At 42.9% G+C, this 23,019-nt stretch overlaps 3 protein-coding genes across 5 annotated transcripts in view; 1 reads left to right on the top strand and 2 right to left on the bottom strand.

Moving 5' to 3' along the window:
• Window positions 1-23,019, bottom strand: part of LOC140354724 (NACHT, LRR and PYD domains-containing protein 3-like) — a 334,575-nt gene that overhangs the window by 239,554 nt on the left and 72,002 nt on the right. The gene's annotated exons all lie outside the window — the stretch shown is intronic.
• Window positions 6,215-9,080, top strand: LOC140354766 (uncharacterized). The gene is made up of 2 exons (XM_072439998.1): window positions 6,215-6,352; window positions 8,174-9,080. Exon 2 carries the CDS (start codon window positions 8,196-8,198, stop codon window positions 9,075-9,077), a length of 882 nt encoding a protein of 293 aa, XP_072296099.1. The 5' UTR covers window positions 6,215-6,352; window positions 8,174-8,195; the 3' UTR covers window positions 9,078-9,080.
• LOC140354785 (protein SPMIP1) lies at window positions 12,891-17,355 on the bottom strand. The gene is made up of 4 exons (XM_072440018.1): window positions 17,119-17,355; window positions 15,806-15,968; window positions 13,279-13,381; window positions 12,891-13,013 (listed from the first exon to the last, which is right to left on the bottom strand). The coding sequence occupies exons 1-4, from the start codon at window positions 17,334-17,336 to the stop codon at window positions 12,895-12,897; spliced, it is 603 nt and encodes a 200-aa protein (XP_072296119.1). The 5' UTR covers window positions 17,337-17,355; the 3' UTR covers window positions 12,891-12,894.

The following is a 23,019-nucleotide window of genomic DNA, read 5'->3' as shown; positions in this document are numbered from 1 at the left end:
CAAAAAAATATAAATATATAAATGACAAGATAAATGTAAATATGGTTTCTGAGTGCCAAAAATCAAGAGTACAACATTTAAAACATGAATAGACAAACATTAAACTGCAAATGCACTTTTCTGGCCCTAAGGGTTTATTAGACAGGTGCTAAGACATTGCCAAGACATCATTTATAAAATGACGGTGATGTTCACATCACTATGGGAAGTCAAAAGGTTCTGATGGAATGAGACTATCGCCCATCTCAGCACAGATAAAGCCAAAGGGATCAGGGTTGGATTGTCACGGGACATTTAGAGAGTGATTTAGCTAAAGCTTTTCCACACTGGTCACACTTGGTATTACTCCAGTGTGAGTTCTGTACCGCCTTTTGAGCCTGGAGAAAATGGAGATGTCAAGTTATAATATGATTAAATAAACAACTTCACATGAGTTTGAAGTGGCTGTGTTGAACGGTGAATTCATTATCACATTTGAGAGTGGTGTTTTTATAGAAAAAATAAGAGCCTTTTTCACAAGACTTTCTCAGTGAGGGGAATGCATCAAAGTCAAACCTTCCTCTCACAGCAAGAGACAGATCCCTCTTTGAAATACTGTCTACTTTCAGAAATCTTTATTCAGCTAGAATCATTGTGATCATGACAGGCTCTCCTCGAATTCCACAAGTACAACTAAATACCACAGTAATGACAGCCAGAAAGCTCTTTATATGCACAGAAATACAGCCCTTTGTTTCACCTGATTTCTTTTCTTTCTTCTCACCGTCCCTGTAAGAGCCATATTGAGGCCTTGTACATGTTTGCACCACCAGCCACTGTGTGGCACTGTAGCTTGTTGGGTCTTGTCTGGGTGTGGGCAGGTATGGCTATTTAAGGCCTAATTATCCTGGTCTCAGGGCAGGACAATTTAACAACAAGTGCAAATAAAAGGATTCTTCACTGAACACATGAGTGTTGGGCTCTTAATCAACGCGTCCAAACACCTTTATCTCTGTCAGTCTAGTAGCTGGTGGCACAGGGCCGCTGGCCACTACAGTCCCTATTCAGAGTTGGCCGGTGGCCGCCCCTCCCCCGCGCGGCTCTGCTGCACTGCTCTGTGTGCTGCAGAGGGAGAAGTGCTGAGGAGTAACGACGTTCGTTGCGCACTTTTGAGCAGAAGTCTGAGCGAGGAAAAGAGATGTATGGCTTTAGGAAACACGTGGAAGAAAGAAAGGAGACGGTTTTGTGGATGTTAAAGCTGTGCTAAAAGTGGAGCTAATGCGGAGCTAACAACAAGAAAACTAACTTCTGTGATGATGCTCTGTGAGGAAAACATCCAAACCTCTACAAACCTGGACAGATCAGCAGCCGCAGGTAAAACACAGGTCAGAGTGGAACAAAGTATGAACATGACTGTGTCCACACTAATGTGACTGTGAACACAAACACAACGCACTGATTTGAGTCACTACATGGATCATTTGTCACTAAGATCAGCTTAAACTATGAAAATAGCGAGCTCATATTGAGTTTGAGCAGAAACATGTCTGCGATATGAACATTTCACATCAGAAATCACATCAAAAGTCCATGTTCCTGTTCCTGCTGCTGCATGAATATGGACTCAGTCTTTCACCTGCTGCAGTCTCCACAACTATTACGAGGCTGTGAAAAAGCTATGTATTTCTTATATTTTGTATTGTTTTATTTTGTACATAATATTGGCCCACGACTCAGCTTGAGCGTCAAAATTCGACAAAAGAGTTTGGTTTGATGGAACACCGGCTCATGCACTGAGAGGGGTAACTTAACCCCTTTACTTAAACGCTCCCACGTTAGTTTGTATTTTGTGGAGAGTCAGTTCAGGTGTTCAGATAACTACAGATAACTACAGATAACTACAGATAATTACAGATAACTACACAGACGTGGAAATGTTAGTTAGTACATTTAAAAGGTTTTTTAGACTTTAGATGTTTATTTTGTTATAAAGTCAAATACAATATATTTCAGTTCCAAATACCTATGACTAAATGTTTATCTCTGTAGATTAACTCTGAAGTTGTAATGCACATAAACTGAAGCACAGTGTTGGTGAAATTACACTTGTTTTTCTTAAGTTTTTCTCAGTTTATGAGAACAAACGTTTTGTAATTTTTTTTAATCGATCCAGTAATTGCTTCAAAAACAGTGTAGGCTTTATAAAGCTATTTATTTCTTATATTTTTATTGTTTTATGTTTTACGTTATATTTGGCTCTGTGCGTCGAAATTCGGCCCACGGCCCAAAATGAATTTGACACCCCTGCCCTATATTGTCAGATCATTTCCTAATTACCTTTCAGTTTATTCTTAAAGATCATCCAGCCCCACAGAATAAAGTTGCTGGAGCTCCGTTAAAACAGAAGGTCATTAGGCCAAAATGCTCCTCCCCCTGGTACAACGAAGAACTGCGTTCACATAAACCAAGAGTTAGAAAGTTAGAAGGATCATTTCGTTGCTCTCACACAGAAGAATCCCTAAAAGCGTGGAAAAGCTGCCTACTGTCCGATAAACAGACTCTGCGTAAGGCCTAAACCCGATACCATTCAAATCTAATAGAAGTCAACAAAAGTAACACTAGATTTCTTTTCAGCACTGTAGCCATGGTAACAAACTGTCACAGCGCAGTAGAGTCCTCAATCCCGGTGTAGCAGTATAGCCTGCAGGCGGGCTCTACTACTGATCAGACTTTCTATTGGGTGACGGTGGTGTCAACCACTCTTAAAAGCGCTTCCGTCCTTACCTTGCGCCCTCTGACCTCTCGCTCTTACTTCCGGGTTCCCGGTGTTTACGCCGCGCACGCCACTCTCAGGCAGTATTAAACATTCAGATATGGAGACCGTTAGCGTTATTTGTAACGCTGATTGTAACTTTAATTTAGAGCTTACTGCCATGGGCCGTGCGCTCTGTGTGCCGCCCGTTATGCCGGCTAACGGGCGTGCTATTGTTTACAGTCTGTCCAGTCCTCCGTCGCACTTATCCAGCTGCAGGTGCGTGGCGTAGTAGGTAAAGAAACAGTCATCCAACTGTACATGTAGTAGTGACCATGTTGTCTTTTATAGATCTGAGCCATGGAGCTAGTGCCTTCTTGCCTTTCATTGTGTCTTTCCTTGCCGCTTTACCTGACTGTTCTACACTGTTCCAAACTATTTGTGAATGACCTGAGCGTCGAACAATGAACTGTGCATAATTATTCCAACTGTAATGTCCAAATAACTTATTGACCATGTATAAATAAACATGCATTTTCTCTAACCTCAAGTCTCTGCCTATCAACAACGAACCTACGTGCCTTATATTTAGCTGGTCCTGGGCCAACTCCCAGGTGGCGTTGTTGGCTTTTATAAAACATGAGATGGTTTAGTCTGGATATAAATAAGATTAAATTACTCCCACTATTAGCCATGAACTAGCCCAAGCTGTAAAACTAATCCATCAGTAAATTTAGAAAGGTTCAGAGCTGTTGATCAAGCAGAGATAACTTCAGCCATTATGTCCTCTAAAAGCTCAACTTGTGTCCTAGACCCCATTCCAATCCTATTCATCTGATAGGTACCAATTTTTTTATGTAAACCAGAGCTTCTCACCTTGTTCCAAAGTAACTTACGGTGTGCCTCAGGGGTTAGTACTCTGTCCAATTCTGTTCATGACTTTCAGTCATTTCAGACGCCCTGCCAAGTTAGCATGTCTACTCTTGATGGCACAGCACTTTCAGCTCATGTAAGTTTATCATTTTATTGGCAAACAATGGTAAAACACCTTATTATCTTACAGTTCCAAGAGTCTGCACTTCTCTGGGTGGCGCCTCGTTCCATTTTGCTGAGCTCCATACCTTGATCCTTTAGCATCAGGTCATCCTTAAATCTTGTAGTTTCGATGAGTGAACCTGATTTTAACTGGCTCTTTCGCTATTTATTGTAAATAGTCTAATATGTAAATGATTTAATGTTTGATCTGTGTATTATAATGTATTGTACTGTTGCTGTGGTCTTTGTGCTGCTTGACCAGGTATTTGTAAATGAGAATTTGTTCTCAGTCGACCTGCCTGGATAAATGAAGGTAAATTTAAAAAAACAAAACAAAGACACGACTTTGACACTTTAACAAAGCCCCTGCCTCAGCCCTTCACTCCAAAGAACCACCACATACTTTCCTTTACTATTCTAAGTGAGAAAACCAATGCTTTTCTTTTCTTTGGTATCTCCAAGTCAACAGATTTGATCAGAATCAGAATTATTTTTATTCATCCCCAAGGGAAAATTGTATAATATAATAAATATATATTTGTTGCAGACATGCAGCCGACCAGCAGAAGAAGAAGTTATTTATTTATTTTTATTTATGAGCGAATGTATTTATTTTATTTAGTTGTTAGTTTTTCAGACTTTTAACTTTTTTAGAGTTAAATGTCTGTATCACAGCAAGAACAGCAGAACAGCAACGAAAGAAATACTAACAGTCAAAACCTGGTAAAAAATACACAAAAACTTACATCATTATATAAAAATATCCCTCACAACATTTTAACATATTTATGTAGTTTTACAAGTGAATTGAATATTACACACACAGTTATCATTGTAATGAAGCATTGTGCATATATTTATTTGAAGAGCAACGTCATTTCTCTCATTTTCTCTCCGTTTCAAGGCTGCCCGCCCCCAAAGGCTTCTGATTGGCTCATGTGGGCCAATAGAAAGCCCACATTGTGTCGTTTCTCTCACAGAACCAGGAAGAGAAGAGTGAAGGAGCAGCTGAGACAGAGCAGAGACAGTGAAGGAGCAGCTGAGACAGAGCGGAGACAGTGAAGGAGCAGCTGAGACACAGCGGAGACAGTGAAGGAGCAGCTGAGACAGAGCAGAGACAGTGAAGGAGCAGCTGAGACAGAGCAGAGACAGTGAAGGAGCAGCTGAGACAGAGCAGAGACAGTGAAGGAGCAGCTGAGACAGAGCAGAGACAGTGAAGGAGCAGCTGAGACGGAGCAGAGACAGTGAAGGAGCAGCTGAGACAGAGCGGAGACAGTGAAGGAGCAGCTGAGACGGAGCAGAGACAGTGAAGGAGCAGCTGAGACAGAGCAGAGACAGTGAAGGAGCAGCTGAGACAGAGCAGAGACAGTGAAGGAGCAGCTGAGACAGAGCAGAGACAGTGAAGGAGCAGCTGAGACAGAGCAGAGACAGTGAAGGAGCAGCTGAGAGAGAGCAGAGACAGTGAAGGAGCAGCTGAGACAGAGCAGAGACAGTGAAGGAGCAGCTGAGACAGAGCAGAGACAGTGAAGGAGCAGCTGAGACAGAGCAGAGACAGTGAAGGAGCAGCTGAGACAGAGCAGAGACAGTGAAGGAGCAGCTGAGACAGAGCGGAGACAGTGAAGGAGCAGCTGAGACAGAGCAGAGACAGTGAAGGAGCAGCTGAGACAGAGCAGAGACAGTGAAGGAGCAGCTGAGACAGAGCAGAGACAGTGAAGGAGCTGAGACAGAGCAGAGACAGTGAAGGAGCAGCTGAGACAGAGCGGAGACAGTGAAGGAGCAGCTGAGACAGAGCGGAGACAGTGAAGGAGCAGCTGAGACAGAGCGGAGACAGTGAAGGAGCAGAGACAGTGAAGGAGCAGCTGAGACAGAGCAGAGACAGTGAAGGAGCAGCTGAGACAGAGCAGAGACAGTGAAGGAGCAGCTGAGACAGAGCGGAGACAGTGAAGGAGCAGCTGAGACAGAGCGGAGACAGTGAAGGAGCAGCTGAGACAGAGCGGAGACAGTGAAGGAGCAGCTGAGACAGAGCAGAGACAGTGAAGGAGCAGCTGAGACAGAGCAGAGACAGTGAAGGAGCAGCTGAGACAGAGCAGAGACAGTGAAGGAGCAGCTGAGACAGAGCAGAGACAGTGAAGGAGCAGCTGAGACAGAGCAGAGACAGTGAGGGAGCAGCTGAGACAGAGCAGAGACAGTGAAGGAGCAGCTGAGACAGAGCAGAGACAGTGAAGGAGCAGCTGAGACAGAGCGGAGACAGTGAAGGAGCAGCTGAGACAGAGCGGAGACAGTGAAGGAGCAGCTGAGACAGAGCGGAGACAGTGAAGGAGCAGCTGAGACAGAGCGGAGACAATGAAGGAGCAGCTGAGACGGAGCAGAGACAGTGAAGGAGCAGCTGAGACAGAGCAGAGACAGTGAAGGAGCAGCTGAGACAGAGCAGACACAGTGAAGGAGACACAGCAGCAGCTCTTTTTGGGACAAGAACAAGACTAAACTTTAGAGAGAGTGAACCTTCAGACTCTGTTCTTTGGTCAAAGCTCTTCCAGGACTTTCTGCTGTTACTTCTGTGTTTAACCTCCCCCTGCTGCACAATCTGTAAGTATTACTACACAATGTAGGCCTCTGTGCCCCTCACACACGTCTGCACTCCTGTCCCGGCTCCTGTTTCAGCTTGTTCTGTCTCATGACTCTACAAACTGCATGGAACCGCTCACAGGGAACTCTTAAGCTATTCCTATTGCTACTTTACTTTTCTTAATTAATAATAAAGTATTCCTGATTATATGAACTCATAAAAATAATACTTTAAGATTTGCGTATTTATGAGAATCAGGATACCCCCTTCAAACTTTTCTTATTCAAGGAAACTTTATTTCTCAAATGGCGGCGTTTCCTTCGAAGCACACAGCCTGTGTCGAGCTCTACTGTGTAGGACCTGTTACCAAGCGGTGTGCTTACTCTGGCCTTGCTCCGGTCCTGGGACGTTGCTAACATCTCTCCTCAGTTTTATTGGTTCATAGTTTAGCAGTCCAGGGTCAAAAGTTCACAAGACACTCAAAGATAAAAACACAATGTTAGTTTTCACAAGTCCTTGTTTAAACATTAACATCGACTTCTTATCTCGGCAAGGTTTAAACATTATATATCTTCTGCCTAGACTTGATTTGATGTCTAAAAAGATGAATCCGCTCTGACCATCTTTTACTGCAATGATCAATACAAAAACACTTATACGAGGTTATGCTTTCAGTGTTATATATCGATCCCAATTATAAGACCTATGCTCTATTTACATTTTATTCCATCAGCACATTGCTGCAAAGTGATTGTCATTGCTGCTTTTTCCCATAAGCTGGGCATTTTTTGCTTTTTCCTTTCATGTGTTTTGCCACAAAATTAGCATGACACTTTCATATTTCACTCTCCTTGTTGCATGTTTGATCACATGGATGTCCTCTGCACTTTGTCCTTCGATTGCTTTACTGTACTCCTGTGAAAAAAATACACATAAGCAATTGCTACAGTTCCCCTCACGCTCGTCTCCTCCTACTTTTCAAGTCTGATTGCACATTTGGCGATATAAAGCCTATCGGAAGAATATGTACATTGTTTCCTTTCCCCGTTTATCCCATGTGCTTTTCGTGTTAAATGTGAAACAAACGCAGCAGTACGAGTAAGCATGGTGCGGAATGCAGTGATGAGAAGTAACGCAAGTGCGTCTTCTCCTTGAAACGCCTCAATCACTGCAGTGAAGCGCCAACTCTGCGCCACTGCAGACAGGTGACTGACCTGCCCTGTCTGTGAAGCTGAGGAGGAGAGACAGAAGGAGAGCACTCAGAGCAGTGAGGCTCTTTGTTGTGCCATTTCTTCATAGCTTCATGCACAAACCAAAGAAAGTCAGTCGCAGTCTGTGAATGAAACTAAAAATAAGGTAATTTATCCTGTTTAAACTTTAATCATTACTGTTATTTCAGGGTAATATGTGATTATATAGGTGCTATAGGTTTTATTAATAATCTTTTTTTTAAACTTTTTTATCTCCTAAGGGGGGTGTGGCAGAAAAGTTTGAGAAGCTCTGCTTTAGGCTTTTGTCTTCCTTTTGGACATCTGAACCGTATTCAGTTTTTCAGCCGTAAAATAGTAAGCATGTTGGAAAACAACAACCCAGTTCAGCCCTGATTTCTGGTGGAACAAAATGATCTGTCACTGCCATGAGATAAGTGGTTTAAATTAGGCTAAACACATTAACTGTCAGCTTCAAAGTTAAAATTTGAAAATCACCAACAGAATTATATTTCAGTCTGTTCAACTCTCCACATTCATGTTTAAAGAATACAATATCATAACTCACTGAGACTTGTGATTTCAAACTCTAGTAAAGTTGTTTAATAATAATAAAAACTGTGTTTCTGGCAGATCAACAAAGTCCATCAACAGAATGGGGTTCACCTGTGACCGGTGTGGAAAGACATGTCCTAATGCTTCCAGACTCAAACGACACTACAGAACTCACACAGGAGAAAGACCATACAAGTGTGACCAATGTGGAAATTGTTATTTTACAGCATCAAATCTCAAATACCACACCAGAATCCACACTGGAGAAAAGCCGTTCAGCTGTGATGTTTGTGAGAAGGAATTTTCACGGTCAGACACCTTAGTATCACACATGAGAATCCACACTGGAGAGAAACCATTTGAATGTGATCAGTGTGGTAAAACTTTCTCTATGTCACAGAGTCTCAAACTTCACATGAGAATCCACACAGGACAAAGGCCGTACAAGTGTGACCAGTGTGAGAAGGAATTTAGACAGTCTTGTAACCTTAAACTTCACATGAGAGTTCACACTGGAGAAAAACCTTACAGCTGTGATGTTTGTGGTCAGAGGTTTGGACGAGCTGATTATCTAAAAAAACATGAGAGGATCCACACAGGAGAGAAGCCTTCTGAGTGTGACCAGTGTGGAACAACATTTAGGGCCAAAGGGCAACTCTCAGCACACCAGCGAATTAAAGGACTTCTCCAGCCACTACCGAATCCACACAGGAGAAAACCTTATAGATGTGACCAGTGTGGGAAGGATTTTTCAAATATTTCTTCTTATAAATATCACTTGAAAGTCCACTCTGAGGAAAAGCCATACAAATGTGAACACTGCAGTAAGATGTTTAGAATTTCATCAGAACTCACAGGGCACCGCCGGATCCACACCGGAGAGAGGTTATTTGTCTGTGAAGAGTGTGGGAAGGCTTTTACATCTGTGTCGAGTCAACAGAGGCATATTAAAATCTGTTGTAAAGAAAAGGCTTTAATGTGACCAGTGTGGAAGGGCTTTCAGAAAACCTGGTCATCTGAAAGTGCGGCGTCTTGATCAATCTTAACGAGACAGAGCTGCTGAGTCTGGATCAAGTGAACTCAAAATCAGGCTCAAAAAGCTGGAGATCTGGCTTCAGAGGGAGAAGGAAAGACCAGTTTAGAGCAACAAATAGGGCGTTTGTTACTGTTGACAAAAACAAATTGTTTTTTTGTTTTTGTTTTTTATATAACTCTACACAGGTGTTGTTCCCTTCTAAAAAATCTTATCTGAAATTATGCTTTTTTTCATATATTACTGCAGTTGTTCCCAAACTTTTTCACCCAGTGACTTGGTTTAACAGGTTTATAATGTCATGACATGTCATACGTAACTCCTGCATGTTTCTGTGGTAAATGCTTTCACTAGACTTGTTAATTAAAAAACATTCTGCAAGGGTCCATTCTTTACTCTTCAAGTGTTATCAAGTTTAAATGTGACTTTATCAACAGGTCGTGACCTCACAATATTGTAAACCATTCATTGTTTAACATTGAGAACAGAATTCTGTTGTTAATTTTGTACATTGTATGTTTTAATTTTGTACATTGTGAAAATGAAGATGCTTCGTCCTTTCTTATAGTTGTAACCACTCAAATACTGGACCTTTCTAGAAGTGAGACAAAGTTCAATGTTTTATAGAAATGAGGTTCAAATTATTATGGATGTCAAAGCATGTAGTAGAAAAGAACCACCAGGATTCGTCCGAGTAAATTCAAACTAAGCTTTATTGCCTCAACATCGATTGCTAATACAGAGCTCTGGGCCAGTCTGTCCTTAGTAACCTGCTCGACTATTCAGGACTCACGCCAGGAGCGCTAACAGCCTGTTAGCATGTTTATACTGTACATAGAAAAATCATAGTATGCGACAGGGAGTAGACATGCTCTTTCTGTCTGGTCCGAGCAGAGAGGTGAGTCTGCAGCAGATGTTTCCCTCTGGCTCAAGGACAGGTGGTTTTGTTCGCTCCCAGAGTTCCTGCAATGACTGACTTGAAAGAACATTAGTGATTAATGCGGCTAGGCCGCAGGAACCAACAGCATCATATTTTCCTCGTTGCCAAATTACCAAGCTTGAAATGTCAGCTTGTGCTTGCATACTGGTAAGCTTATTTAGACATATATCTTCAATGTACATATAGTCAATTTAATTAAGAAAATATATAGTCTGCATGTCCTCCCCGTGTTACCGTGGGTTCTCTCCGAGTTCTCCGGCTCCTCCCACCGTCCAAAGACATGCATTAAAAAATTGGTTACTCTAAATTGGCCCTAGTGAATGAATGTGAGAGTGAATGGCTGTCTGTCATGTCTATGTCTCTGTGTTGGCCACTGGACAGTGGCCCAAAGTCACTGGGATAAGCTCCAGTCACCCACAACCCCGAAAGGGAACAAGCGGTAGAAAATGAATGAACACAGCAACAAAACTTGCACAAAACAAACAAACAAACAAACAAACCTATATAAAGAAATAGAGAAAAGAAAATACACATAAAGTACGCATATATATGTATGCACATGCATATAACCACATATATACATAAATAAATACACACACACTCATTCGCTCTCATGCACGAATAATACAAAATAACAATATAGATCAAAAATAATTTTCATATTTTTTAAAGGGCAGGGCTGGGTAAGACCATAGGGAACTCGGAATAAGTAAAGAATAATGTTAGCAGATAGTGAGCAAGTGTCTATTGGAAAGAGGGGATAACGTAAGTATCTTATCGCAGGAAGCATGAGTCCCATTTTAAGAAAATATATATTTTGTAATTGTCATTTTTGTCAGTTTTTCTTTCTATGTATCAATGTTTTTTAGTTGTATTAAGTTTTAGGCTTTACTGTGTAAATGTGGGGTGAAGGGTATTTTTTGGTTATGTGATTGTATTGATATGTTTCATGTTATATTTTACTATGGTTAATAAATACATTTAAAAACCTTTGACATTGAGATCTATAAACTCTGAAAATATGTTCTGACGTCTGTGTAATCCCTCATTCGTCCAGGAGTGTTCCACTGTTGATAAAGATTCACTTGGAGTCATCTGGACTCTGTTTTTGAAAAAACAGGTTTTGACTTTCATCCAAACTTCATAGGATTCTGTGGTTTACCAGCATTGCTAATCAGGTACTCATCAGTGATGAGGACCTGCAAACAATAGGATTTCTATGGCCCATGGCAGGGCTGTTAGGGGAATAAAAGAAGATTAGTTTCAGGTGAAACTTGGTGTAAACTAATAGATAAACAGGACAGGCTTTTATCAGGAGGTTTGGCCCAGTGGGCGGGGCTTACACAAAGTTACTGATAATATAATACAGATCGTGAGCAGATAAAGTTAATCTTGATAAAATAAAGAACAGGTGCTGCCTGGTGGTGGAGTGGTTAAGGCGGCAGCACACATGCCTGAGTCCATGTGCAGCCGGCCGCAGTGTTGTGAGTTTGAAAATAAATAACCTAGCTGTTATTTAGCAGGTTGTATTCTTAAGACTTGTTAATAGTAGAAATGATCAGGTTGAACAATGTGCACAAAAGATGAATCTAGTCAATCTTTTCTAATGAAGAGTGAGAAAGCAAATTCATGCTCAAGCGGCCTAGTAACACAGGAAGTGCAGCGACCGGAGCACAGGACTAATGTGATGGTACTTCCTGGTTCTAGTCAGGACCCGAGTAGCAGCGTTCTACTGCAACTGTTTCACAGCTCGACTTTACAACTGCATCTAAAACTACTTTGACTACGTTACGTGGACACAAAATAAACGTATTATTGCTTTAAAGTGGTGTCAGGTAATTCATTAACCTGGACACAAACAGGAAACGGAGGAGCATAAACACAATTGTGGTCACACATGACAACAACTCTGCTTCATTACAGCTCCAAGTCAAGCTGGCCTTGATGCCCTCACAAGGGGCAGGAGCATCGATTGCAGCAGAGTTTACCTTTGCACACAGACCACATCAGAATTAGGACTGAACTGACTGAACCAGAGCCAGAACAGGACCAAACCAAGAACATCAGAACTAAACCCAGATCAAAGCAGGACAAACGTGAACCGCTTGTTCCCTTTCGGGGTCACGGGTGACTGGAGCCTATCCCAGTGACTTTGGGGTACACCTTGGACAGTGGCCAACTCATCGCAGGACCAACACAGAGACATGGACATTACAGATATAGACATTCACTCTCACATTCATTCACTAGGGCCAATTTTGAGTCACCAATTTTGCCTATCACATGCATGTCTTTGGACGGTGGGAGGAGCCAGAGAACCCGGAGAGAACCCACGGTAACACGGGGAGGACATGCAGACTCCACCCAGAGAGATCATGTTGGTCTGGTCCGGGAATCAAACCCATGATCTCCTTCTTGGGGGATAAGAGCGTTAACCGCCTTTGCCACCGTGCACCTATTTATTTTATCTGACTACACCAACACTTTTATCCCATTCAATTTGTATTCTATATGCCAGTTTTGCAGTTTTGTGAGTGATTGGTGGTCGGGGAGGCCGTGTTCAGCTGTGGATTTTCAATTCTAAAATCACAACAACATTTGCCTTGAAGGCCGACAGCAGAGAAGCAGATTAAATCATTAGTTGAATTACACCGAATGTTCACAAATGGAGAACTGTCCCAGTGTCACATTATGGAGAGTGACCATGTAATGCACCTGTAGCATTTTTGATGTTTTGAAAGGTGCTAAATAAAGATTTTTATATAAAAATACGCACATACTTTGAATGCACATTTGATACATGCTTCAAAGACTTTGGTGCTGTAGTCATCCCAGTGCGTCTGTGGGAGAGGGGCTGTTGAAGACTCCGTTTCGGGCATAAAACGTGCTTTTGACGACCGAAGATCGAGCTCGAGTTGGCGTTTTGTAATCCAGAGTAAAGTCGCCTGAAGAAATAGAAAAGACAAAATACTAATACATTGTAATAACAATACTAGATGAACTGGAATGTGTTTTTGAAAATGTAAAAAAAAAGCTAATTTTGGATGAAACTAACTTAAGGATGTTATAGCTAGTGGTGGAAAAAAGACAATAAATGACTCATGGGAAAAAGTCATAACCATGTAATGTAATCATGTTGTACCACTGGTTACAACATGGTTTTAAGTTCAAAACGTCAAGATAAAAAAAAAAACTGTGTATCCTCTTCACCCAGTCTCCAGCCGTACTCCCAGGACGACACCAGCGGGAAATCAAACTTCTGCTCAGGTAACATCAGGCCACGCCTCCTCAGGTACAGGCTCCTCCCTCTCCCCTGGACACACCAAGACATTTTGAACAACTCCAACAACATATTTAAAAGTAAGTTTTCTAATATCTTTATATATTTTTGTGTGGAGAGACAAAAATAAAACAGTTGATGGAGAGAGGGTGAGATAAGGCGGGACAGTGGACAGTACATGAGGAGAAAGATGCTGAGGTTAAAGCTGCAGGAAACGGTATGCTTAGAAGAAGAACAACAAGCAGATGTATGGATGTAGTGAAAGAAGACATGGGCTGCGCCTCGTTTCTCTTTCTCACGTTCTTGATTCCTCTGCAGGAAATGAGTGAGGAAGTTCCTGCCCAGAGGAGACACAGCGAGGAGAGGAGCCGAGGAGTGAGGCGACTTGTTCAACATCCCTGGCCCTTTGCTGCTGTTCCTTTTACTTTTGTCAATTCACCAAATCAAACTTCAAACAAGGAAAGAGAATCGAGACGCCGCCATGTTGTTAGAGAAGAGGATGCAGAGGGTTAAACCAGAAAAACTGTGAATAGGTTGTGTTCACGTTGTCATAATCTCAAATGGAGCGCTTGGGTCAATCCAACTCTATGTGAGATTTACTGCTTTTGAAAGAAATATCCACAGCAGAGATCCACAAACATTGAAACTAGTCGTCGAAAAAAGTTCAGTGATGGGCCATCGAAATCCTATTGTTACCTCCTGCAACTCTATTATCACCGATGAGTACCTGATTAGCATCGGAATATACTCTGGTTGGGATGGGGTAATTATAAAATGGTTTAAAGCGCGGGTTAAATACATTTTCAGTATATAAATGTGAGAAACGTCTAAAAAACAGAGCTTTTTTGATCAATTACAACCTCTAGACCACACGTGAGTAACACCAGAGCCTTAGACATATTACCACGTGTAAAAATGTTTTTTGCAGATGTCAGCATTAGCGATTTGCACTAGAATTAGCATACGTTCTAACAACTTAGTTACACATTTCTTAAATCTACAGTTATTCTGCACCGTCTACAATCAACAAAACTACCTTTTTTATTTGCTACTGTTTCTTAGAAACTCCAGAACCCCGAGTATATCCGAGTTAGACGATCCAACATGGCCACGCCCTGAGTGTGAATAAAGTTTAACATCTGACAGGTAAAATACTGACAGTTTCTCCTACTGTCTCTCTCTGTCTGTGAGTGTTTTCCTGCTCCTGCCGTTGAGCCTCTGCAGTTTTAAATGTTCTGTGTTGCTAAAGTTGCTAAATTCAGCACGAAGCTAACATCAACAAAAGAAGATAGTCGCCTTCAGACAGTGCTTTATTAAATGTAAATGTAATTACACTGTCCGGATTAGTAAATTAATTGAATTGGATCTGCATTTTGCCTGATTGGAGCACTTTCCTGGTTTGTATTACTTGTTAATCCACTGCTCACTGTTTTTCCCATTCGTCAACTGGAACACAGAAACTCTGAGAAAACATTTCTCCACATGATCACTGTGGGCTGTCTGTCCAGTGTTGTAATTAATAAACATTTAATATTGTAATGCATTAATAAACCTTACATTGTTACACACACACACACACACACACACACACACACACCTCACACACACACACACACAGCACATTCTTCCTCCCAACCAACTTCTCTGTCTGGGTCAAGGGTCGCCTCACGACCATATTAGGAAAGAGCATGTCTGCGTCCCAGAAGATCCACCTTTTTATGAATATTCATATTCTTTGTCCTGTGTGTGAGAAGCCCCCAGACGAGGAGCAGAGACGTCTGGTGGGAATTTGTGAGGGACAAGACATGTGTGTTTTAATGTTAGTTTTGTAATTGTAGGGATTAAATTATTTTATTTTAACGACCATATCTTGTCTTGTTATTCTCAGTATATTAGAACCTAACACCAGAAATGTATGACTGTGGTCAGGAGGGACCAGTGGACTTACAGAAATCACTCCAGACTGAGGTTGAGCTGTTTGTTTCAGGTCGTTAGCAGCTGGCTAATGCAAGTTTACACATTATTGTGAGGCTCTGCTAATAAACATTAGCCTAGTTGCAGACAGTTTTAACAAGCCTCATTTCCAACTGTTCTGGTGTTGTATTTTAAGACACAAAGTCCATGCTGTTGAGAACTTGGAGCGCTTGTGGACAAGGAAGAGCATATGGAAATGTCCGCTAAAGTTTGTTGCGGCAAGTTATCGCAAATGTCTTGAAGCATCAACCCTTTTCATTTTCAATTTTATGTTCTGTTTTTCATGACTATCGAACAGCCGAGAGGCAACAGCGATATGGCAACAAATAAGTCACGAGACTGATATCCTGGATACATAAAAAAAAAAAAAATCTGCCACTCTGGAGCACTTTTGGATCAAAAGTCAGTGGATAACCTCTATTCACACCGGTCTCCAGGGTTACTTAAACTACGGTGATTCTACTCGGATGGGGTTCTGCTGACCTGGTCCTGGTAGAGGGACTGCCTGGTCTGAGGAGAGGCGGGTCTCATCACCGGAGGAACTGTGAACGGCCGCGCCCTCACCGCCGGAGCAGGAAGCGACACCGAGGAGAGGGAGGTGTTGCTCCGCCTCGCTGTCGTCATGGCGATGGGAGGCAGCGCAGGACTGAGGGGGAGGACGGAGCCACTGGACAGACATGGAGCGACACAATCAGTGAAGCGCGACGAGAGACTTTCAGTAAATTAAATGTACACAGATCGACGGCCATGTCTGAGTCCTTCTGCCCCAGGACAGGTATGGCTGCAGAATGTTTGCCACGTACTGTGTGTTACTGCGGAGGGAATACGACAGTACAATGCGAGTCAGTTTGAGACGGGAGCTTTCTAACGTCCCATACTTATTTTCATGGATCCTCCACAGTTTTAGCAGAAACCAGTGTCACATCCACAGGTTTCACCCACTGCCCTAAAACTGTAGGATTCACCTTTCGGGCATAATCATTTCTCTCTTAATATGAAAAAAAAAAAACTTATTGGACGACTAAAAGCTTGCATTTGTTCCCCAGTGTCTCCATGATGAAAAGAAAGACTAAACCGGGAGCTTCAAATTAGACACAATTGTTCTTCCCATTAAAGCTGAAGTACTCGATTTTCAAACTGTGACAGGAATCTATCTAACTTGTTCCCGGCGCTCACAAACCCTTTGAAACATCACTAGAACACGTTTTTCAGGCCGAAAAGCAAAGCAGGTGGACCACCGAATCACAACCAATCAGCTCTCATTCCAAAGTGTCATACAGCGACTTGGCTCTTTATTACAGCCTTGCAAAGGATTAATGTTTAATGATTAGATGAAGAGAGCGTGTCGCTTATCGTGAGGGGAAAAAAGGTTGGTTTCTTCAGCTTTAAGGGACAAAAACCTATTCTCTGTAAAAGAAAGGTCCCCAGGGGAACAATAACGTTTGAATCTCACACGGTTTCTAGTTTGTCAATAGGAATGTCAAGATGATCTATTTCATCGATCATCCTTATTATAATATAATATAATAACCATGAAGGTTTTAAAAGCAACATCAAATCATCTCAATTTTATCATTATTATTTTAATTTTATTTATACTCCAAACGATTACATCTAAACGTTAAGTACTTTTTACATGTACGTGTTTTATAGTGACATTTACTTCATTTTGATGTTCAGTTAGTATGATTTAGTAAAGTCTGCTGTGATGGACAGTGTTGTTTGGTCACCATAACTGTGACCTCATAATAATGAGGTCACAAATAATATCCCACAAACACAAGAGCGCACCTGACCTGGTTTTGTCGCACTTGACCCCTCCCCGCGGCGGTCCCGGGTCGGTCTTTGCGCGGTCGGTGGTGGTCGGACCCGGTTCAGGTCCCGGGCTGGTTTTGGTCTGGTTGGCTGGATAGAGTTTGCTGTAGCGCTGTTTCCAGTTCAGCCGCGTCATTGTTTCTTTGTGGATCTGTTCTCTGTAGGAGTTCTGGCTCTGAGTGGTCAACAGCGAACGCATCTATGGCAGAAAATTACATGAAAATAGTGTTTAAATGTCCACAGACGCACAGCTTTCTCTAAATGCACAAATGAAGACGTTAGACCAACATAAAGACAATTAAAGCTGCATCTCCTGCTCGTCTTCCTTTCCAAACTCTATTGAGCCGTATAATCTGTACATTACCTTGTTGTGGGGCTGATGCCTCGGCCCGGCTCAGGTGACAGTGTGAGTAACATGATTCCCTCTCCAACTCCTCCCTCGCCCTCCATCACCGTCTGAGCTTAAAGTCTAACTCGCTTCTGGGGGTCTGTTTGCTGTTGCCATGGAGACACTCAGTCAACACAAACGCCTTTCACTGCACAAAACCTGGACCAAAGTTCAAATGTATCTTGAATTAATAGATTGTGCCTTTTCTTATTCCAAGTGCACTTGACTTTTCTCTAGACTAGTCCAAATGTACATAAACAAAACAAATAATGGACTTCTAAAAAGTACATTGTAGAGTCACTTTTAATCTTTAATCTTTAAGGAGACTTTAAGACAAAAACTGGTTCACCCTAAGGACAAGATGCAGACACAAAAACAGTGCAATGTAGTGCTATCCAATGAAGTGAAGAAAACTGTAAAGAGCGTTACATAGAAGAGACTGAACAGCCACTGCACAGGAGGCTCTATCAGCACAGAAGACACTCAAGTTCAGGACCTCAGAGCGCCGTGCAACTTCATCTTAAAGCCACTAACCACTCTATCAAAGACAGTGAGGAGAAGATTCTAAGCAGGGAAAAAAGATGGTTTGAAAGACGAGTTAAAGAGGCAATTTTTGTTAAAAAAGAAAAAAACATCTTTAAATAGGAATGGGGGGTTAAGATTCAACCTTCCGGACGTTAATAATGGAATTTTGAATCCCTGGAGAGGTCGACACCCAGGACATTCGGATGCTAATCAGGTACTCAGTGAGTAGAGAGAGTAAGCAGGTTACAATAGGAGGCTGATAGCCCATTAAAGGGCTGATAGTAAACAAAGAGGCTAGTTTCAAGTGAAACCAAAAGCACCCTTTATCAGGAGGTCCTGCCCGGTAGGCAGGTCAACTGCCCGGTCTCGATTCGCAGATTGAGAATAAGAGAGTCCAGATGACTACAACTGAATCTTTTTCTACAATGGAACACTCCAGGTAATAAAGCTTAATGAGGGATTACACCAACTTGAACAACAAAACCCAAATGCAGAGGTGATCAGCAACTAAATGCATTTACTAAGTACAGTTTTTGGGGACATTTTAGCCGTGTACTTCTCACTTTGACTCCACTGCATTTCTAAAAAAAAAAAAAAAGGCTCCAAGTAGAAAGTACTTTTGTGGGGGGGTTTTCCAGGTCTTTTGTCCCATTTCAAGTCTCACATGAAGCTCACAGACTTGATTTGCTCAGATGTTCCAGACTCACAGAAAGCTTTCCTCTGCTCGTCACACATTTTGTTCTAACTCGTCTTTATTAATTTATTTGGAAAATTTTTAACAATATTGACTGTTCTAACGAGCTTTGAGTCGGCTTCATCTTGCTTTTGTTTTGGAAAAAGTAAATGTACAAAATATCGTCTGATGGAATGATTTGATCAGACGTTTCATTTACACTAGTTTTACAGGACTCCACAAAAACACAATTTTTATCTTGTCTTTAGAAGGAACAGACAATGTTTTAAACATTCAAGCCGTAATTAATAAAAATAGTCTAATAGTTTTAAAATCAAGTATACCCAAACTTTTATATTCTTTGCTGTTCCTGCACTGCACTTTTCTGGACCGCGATGTCTGATGTTTTTCCTGGGATCTGCTCAAGCCATTCCTCCAGTTTGGGGGTCATGTCGCCCCTCCCCCGCACGACTCTGTGCTGCTTTGTGCCAATGTCTAAGACATACAACTACAGTAGTTTGCAGTAATGTAACACTTGGATACCACCCGCCATAAAACACCAAGAAGAAGAAGCACACACAGCAGCACAGAGCCGAGGGAGAAGTGCTGACTCGCGTTGCACACTTTACAGCACTTTACGCTCTTTTGACCAGAGGTCTGAGTCACGTCTGCGCAGTGGGCAGTCTGGAGGGACAGGAGATGGCAGAGGGGAGTGGATCAATGGTCAGTAGCGATCTAGACAGCGGGGAGGAGCAAACTTTTCTGGCTGTTGGTACACAGAAACGTAAAATGTCCTTTAGCTCATCCGAGGGTTCTGGCAGTGAGAAGCAGGATGGAGCTCCTAATATCGAGACAATAAGGCTGTGGGAGAGATCAAGGATGTGAGAGTCCGTAGAGATGGCTCGCTGCTGGTTGTGTGCAAATACGCGGCTCAGCAAAGGAAAGCGATTGAGATTAAAAGTCTGGGTGGAAAGAACATTCTCGTTTCAGAAGGTGAAAGAAACATGGTCAGAGGAGTTATCATACCACGAGGTGGCTGTGGCAAAGAGAATCCAACTGGAGCAAAGGTTGTGGACGCTAGGCATTTGAAAACAACCCAGTTTGGAGACAGTCTGTCGGTAATGATAAAACTTGAAAGTGAATGCCTGCCTACTAAGGTGTTCATTGGATTCATGAGCTATGGCGTCAGGCTATGTGTTCCGCCACCCCTGCGTTGCTTCAAGTGTCAGTGCTTTGGACATATAGCAGAGAGAAGCAAAGGTGTGGTAAATGCGCAGGAGATCACAAGTATGGGAAATGTGACCATGGAGTAAATTGAAGTGCTGTAACTGTGGGGAAGAGCATAGCTCTGCCTTCGGGGGATGTGAAGTTAGCAAAAGGGCTGCTGAGGTGCAAAAAATTAAGGACTCTCAAGGCATATCCTATGCAGATGCAGTCAAGAAAGTGTCAAGTAAAGAGGTTAAAGTAAATACAGAGAGAGGAGAATGTGCGGCTCACTGCCAAAGCGAAGTGAGAGAAGTCAGCATTGCTCCCAAGTGTGAAGGTTCTAAGTGTGAAAATTCCAAGTGTGGAGCCTCTAAGTGTGGAGGTTCCAGGATTACTGAGAATACCTTGGTTGTGGATAGAAAGGATTTTGTGCTCTTTATGGTGGATGTTATAAACTGTGCTGCTCAAACTCAAAAGAGAACTGAAAGGATCATTGCTAAAGCTGCAGAAAGATTCCTTGGAAAAAGAGCCTGAATGGGCAGAAATAGAAAACCGGTTAAAGACGCTGAATTGGAGTGACGGAGGTCTACTTTTGGGGAATCAGAGTGATCAGGGTGACGAGCTAGAGGTGGGGGCGGTCTCTTGTCCTCGCCCAGTCTCGTAGATGCACGGCTACCAAGCAACAACATCAGTGGAAATATCAAAGCCAAAAGAATTAAGCCTAAAGAATAAAGCTGTACGGCGGAAGCACCGAACATCAAAGAAGGAGAGGAAGATGAAGAAGAGTCAGCCCTGGAATAAAGCCGGTCAGACTCTGGAAAATGAACGTCTGAGACGGGAGATGGCGGAGGAGAGTGGATCGGGGATCGAAGACGTTCTGGACGGCGTGGAGGAGCAGCCTTTTCTGCCTGCACGTGCCCGGAAACGTAAAAAGTCCCTTAGCTCGTCCGAGGGTTCTGGGAATGAGCAGCAGGATGAGGCTGAAGCTATTGATATCCGGGGTGAGAGCAGAGACTGTAAGGTGATCATAAAGCTTGCACAGGACAGTGCATCCTTTAAGGAGTGGAGTTCAGTGGCATTGTCAAAGAGCCTAACTGTAGCTGTGGGAGTGATCAAGAGTGCGAGTGTCCTTAGAGATGGCTCGCTGCTGGTCATGTGCAAGGACGCGGCTCAGCAACGGAAGGCGATTGGAACTAAACGTCTGGGTGGAAAGGACATTCTTGTGTCTAATGCTGAAAGGAACACGGTCAGAGGAGTTATCGTAGGTGTCCCTACGGCGACGTCTGTGGATGAAGTTAAGGAGAATTTGACTGGAGTTACGGTGGTGGACGCTAGGCGTTTGAAGGTGACCCGATTTGGGGTAAGATGTGACAGCTTGTCGGTAATGGTAACACTTGAAGGGAGGTGCCTGCCTAGTAAGGTGTTCATTGGGTACATGTGCTATAGCGTCAGGCCATATGTTCCGCCGCCCCTGCGTTGCTTTAAGTGCCAGCGCTTTGGGCATATTGCAGCGGTCTGTAGAGGGAAGCAAAGATGTGGTAAATGTGCAGGAGATCACGAGTATGGGAAGTGTGACGTGGGTGCAAAACTGAAGTGCTGTAACTGTGGGGAAGAACATAGCTCTGCCTACGGGGGATGCAGGTTTAGCATAAGAGCTGCTGAGGTGCATAAAATAAAGGTCTCTCAAGGTATATCCTATGCAGATGCAGTCAAGAAAGTTTCAAGTAACGAGTTTAGAGTAAATACAGAGAGAGGAGCCAGCGCTGCTCCCAGCCAGGGCGAAATGAGAAAGGCCAGCGTGGCTCCCAAGAAGTGTGAAGGTTTCAAGAGTGGAGGTCCCAAGTGTGCAGGTTCCAGAATTAATGAGAATACCCTGGTTGTGGATAGAGAGGATTTTGTACTCTTTATGGTGGATGTTGTAAACTGTGCTGCTCAGACTCAAAGTAGAACTGAAAGGATCAGGATCATTGCTAAAGCTGCAGGGAGATTCCTTGGAACAAAGGAGCTTGATTGGGCAGATATAGAAAACAGGCTAAAGGCGCTAAATGGGGGTCGGAGTGATGGGGGTCTGCTTGTGGGGAGTCAGAGTGATCAGAGTGACGAGATGGGGGTGGGGGTGGTCTCCTGTCCTCGCCCAGTCTCGTAGACGCACGGCTACCAAGCAGCGACATCAGTGGAAATATTAAAGCCTATAGAATGAAGCCTAAAGAATAAAGCTGTAAGGTGGAAGCACCGAACGTCAAAGAAGGAGAGGAAGATGAAGAAGAGTCTCCCTGGAATAAAGCCGGTTGTTGTTGTTGTTGTTGTTGTTGTTGTTGTTGTTGTTTTATGGCGGTTGGCATCCAAGTGTTGCATTACCGCCAGACTTTATTCCTCAGACTTTGTCGTAGTCCTCAGACTCTGTCGTAGTCCGTAAAAGTACTCCTTCCATTGCTTTGGTGTTACAAAGCCCATGAGGTCATGATATGTCTTTGTGACTAGAATAGTTGTTGTTGTTTCAGAGACCAACCGGCTTTATTCCAGGGAGACTCTTCTTCATCTTCCTCTCCTTCTTTGACCGTTCGTTGCTTCCACCGTACAGCTTTATTCTTCAGGCTTCATTCTATAGGCTTTAATATGTCCACTGATGTCGCCGCTTGGTAGCCGTGCGTCTACGAGACTGGGCGAGGACAGGAGACCACCCCCATCTCGTCACTCTGATCACTCTGACTCCCCACAAGCAGACCCCCATCACTCCGACTCCCATTTAGCGCCTTTAGCCTGTTTTCTATATCTGCCCAATCAAGCTCCTTTGTTCCAAGGAATCTCCCTGCAGCTTTAGCAATGATCCTGATCCTTTCAGTTCTGCTTTGAGTCTGAGCAGCACAGTTTACAACATCCACCATAAAGAGTACAAAATCCTCTCTATCCACAACCAGGGTATTCTCATTAATTCTGGAACCTGCACACTTGGGACCTCCACTCTTGAAACCTTCACACTTCTTGGGAGCCACGCTGGCCTTTCTCATTTCGCCCTGGCTGGGAGCAGCGCTGGCTCCTCTCTCTGTATTTACTCTAAACTCGTTACTTGAAACTTTCTTGACTGCATCT

The sequence above is a fragment of the Eucyclogobius newberryi genome, unplaced genomic scaffold, assembly GCF_026437365.1.
Source record: "Eucyclogobius newberryi isolate DKJ021-1_F unplaced genomic scaffold, fEucNew1.0.hap1 SCAF_11, whole genome shotgun sequence".
In the NCBI taxonomy this organism is placed as follows: domain Eukaryota; kingdom Metazoa; phylum Chordata; class Actinopteri; order Gobiiformes; family Gobiidae; genus Eucyclogobius; species Eucyclogobius newberryi.
This window is presented reverse-complemented; position numbering and strand designations above follow the sequence as displayed.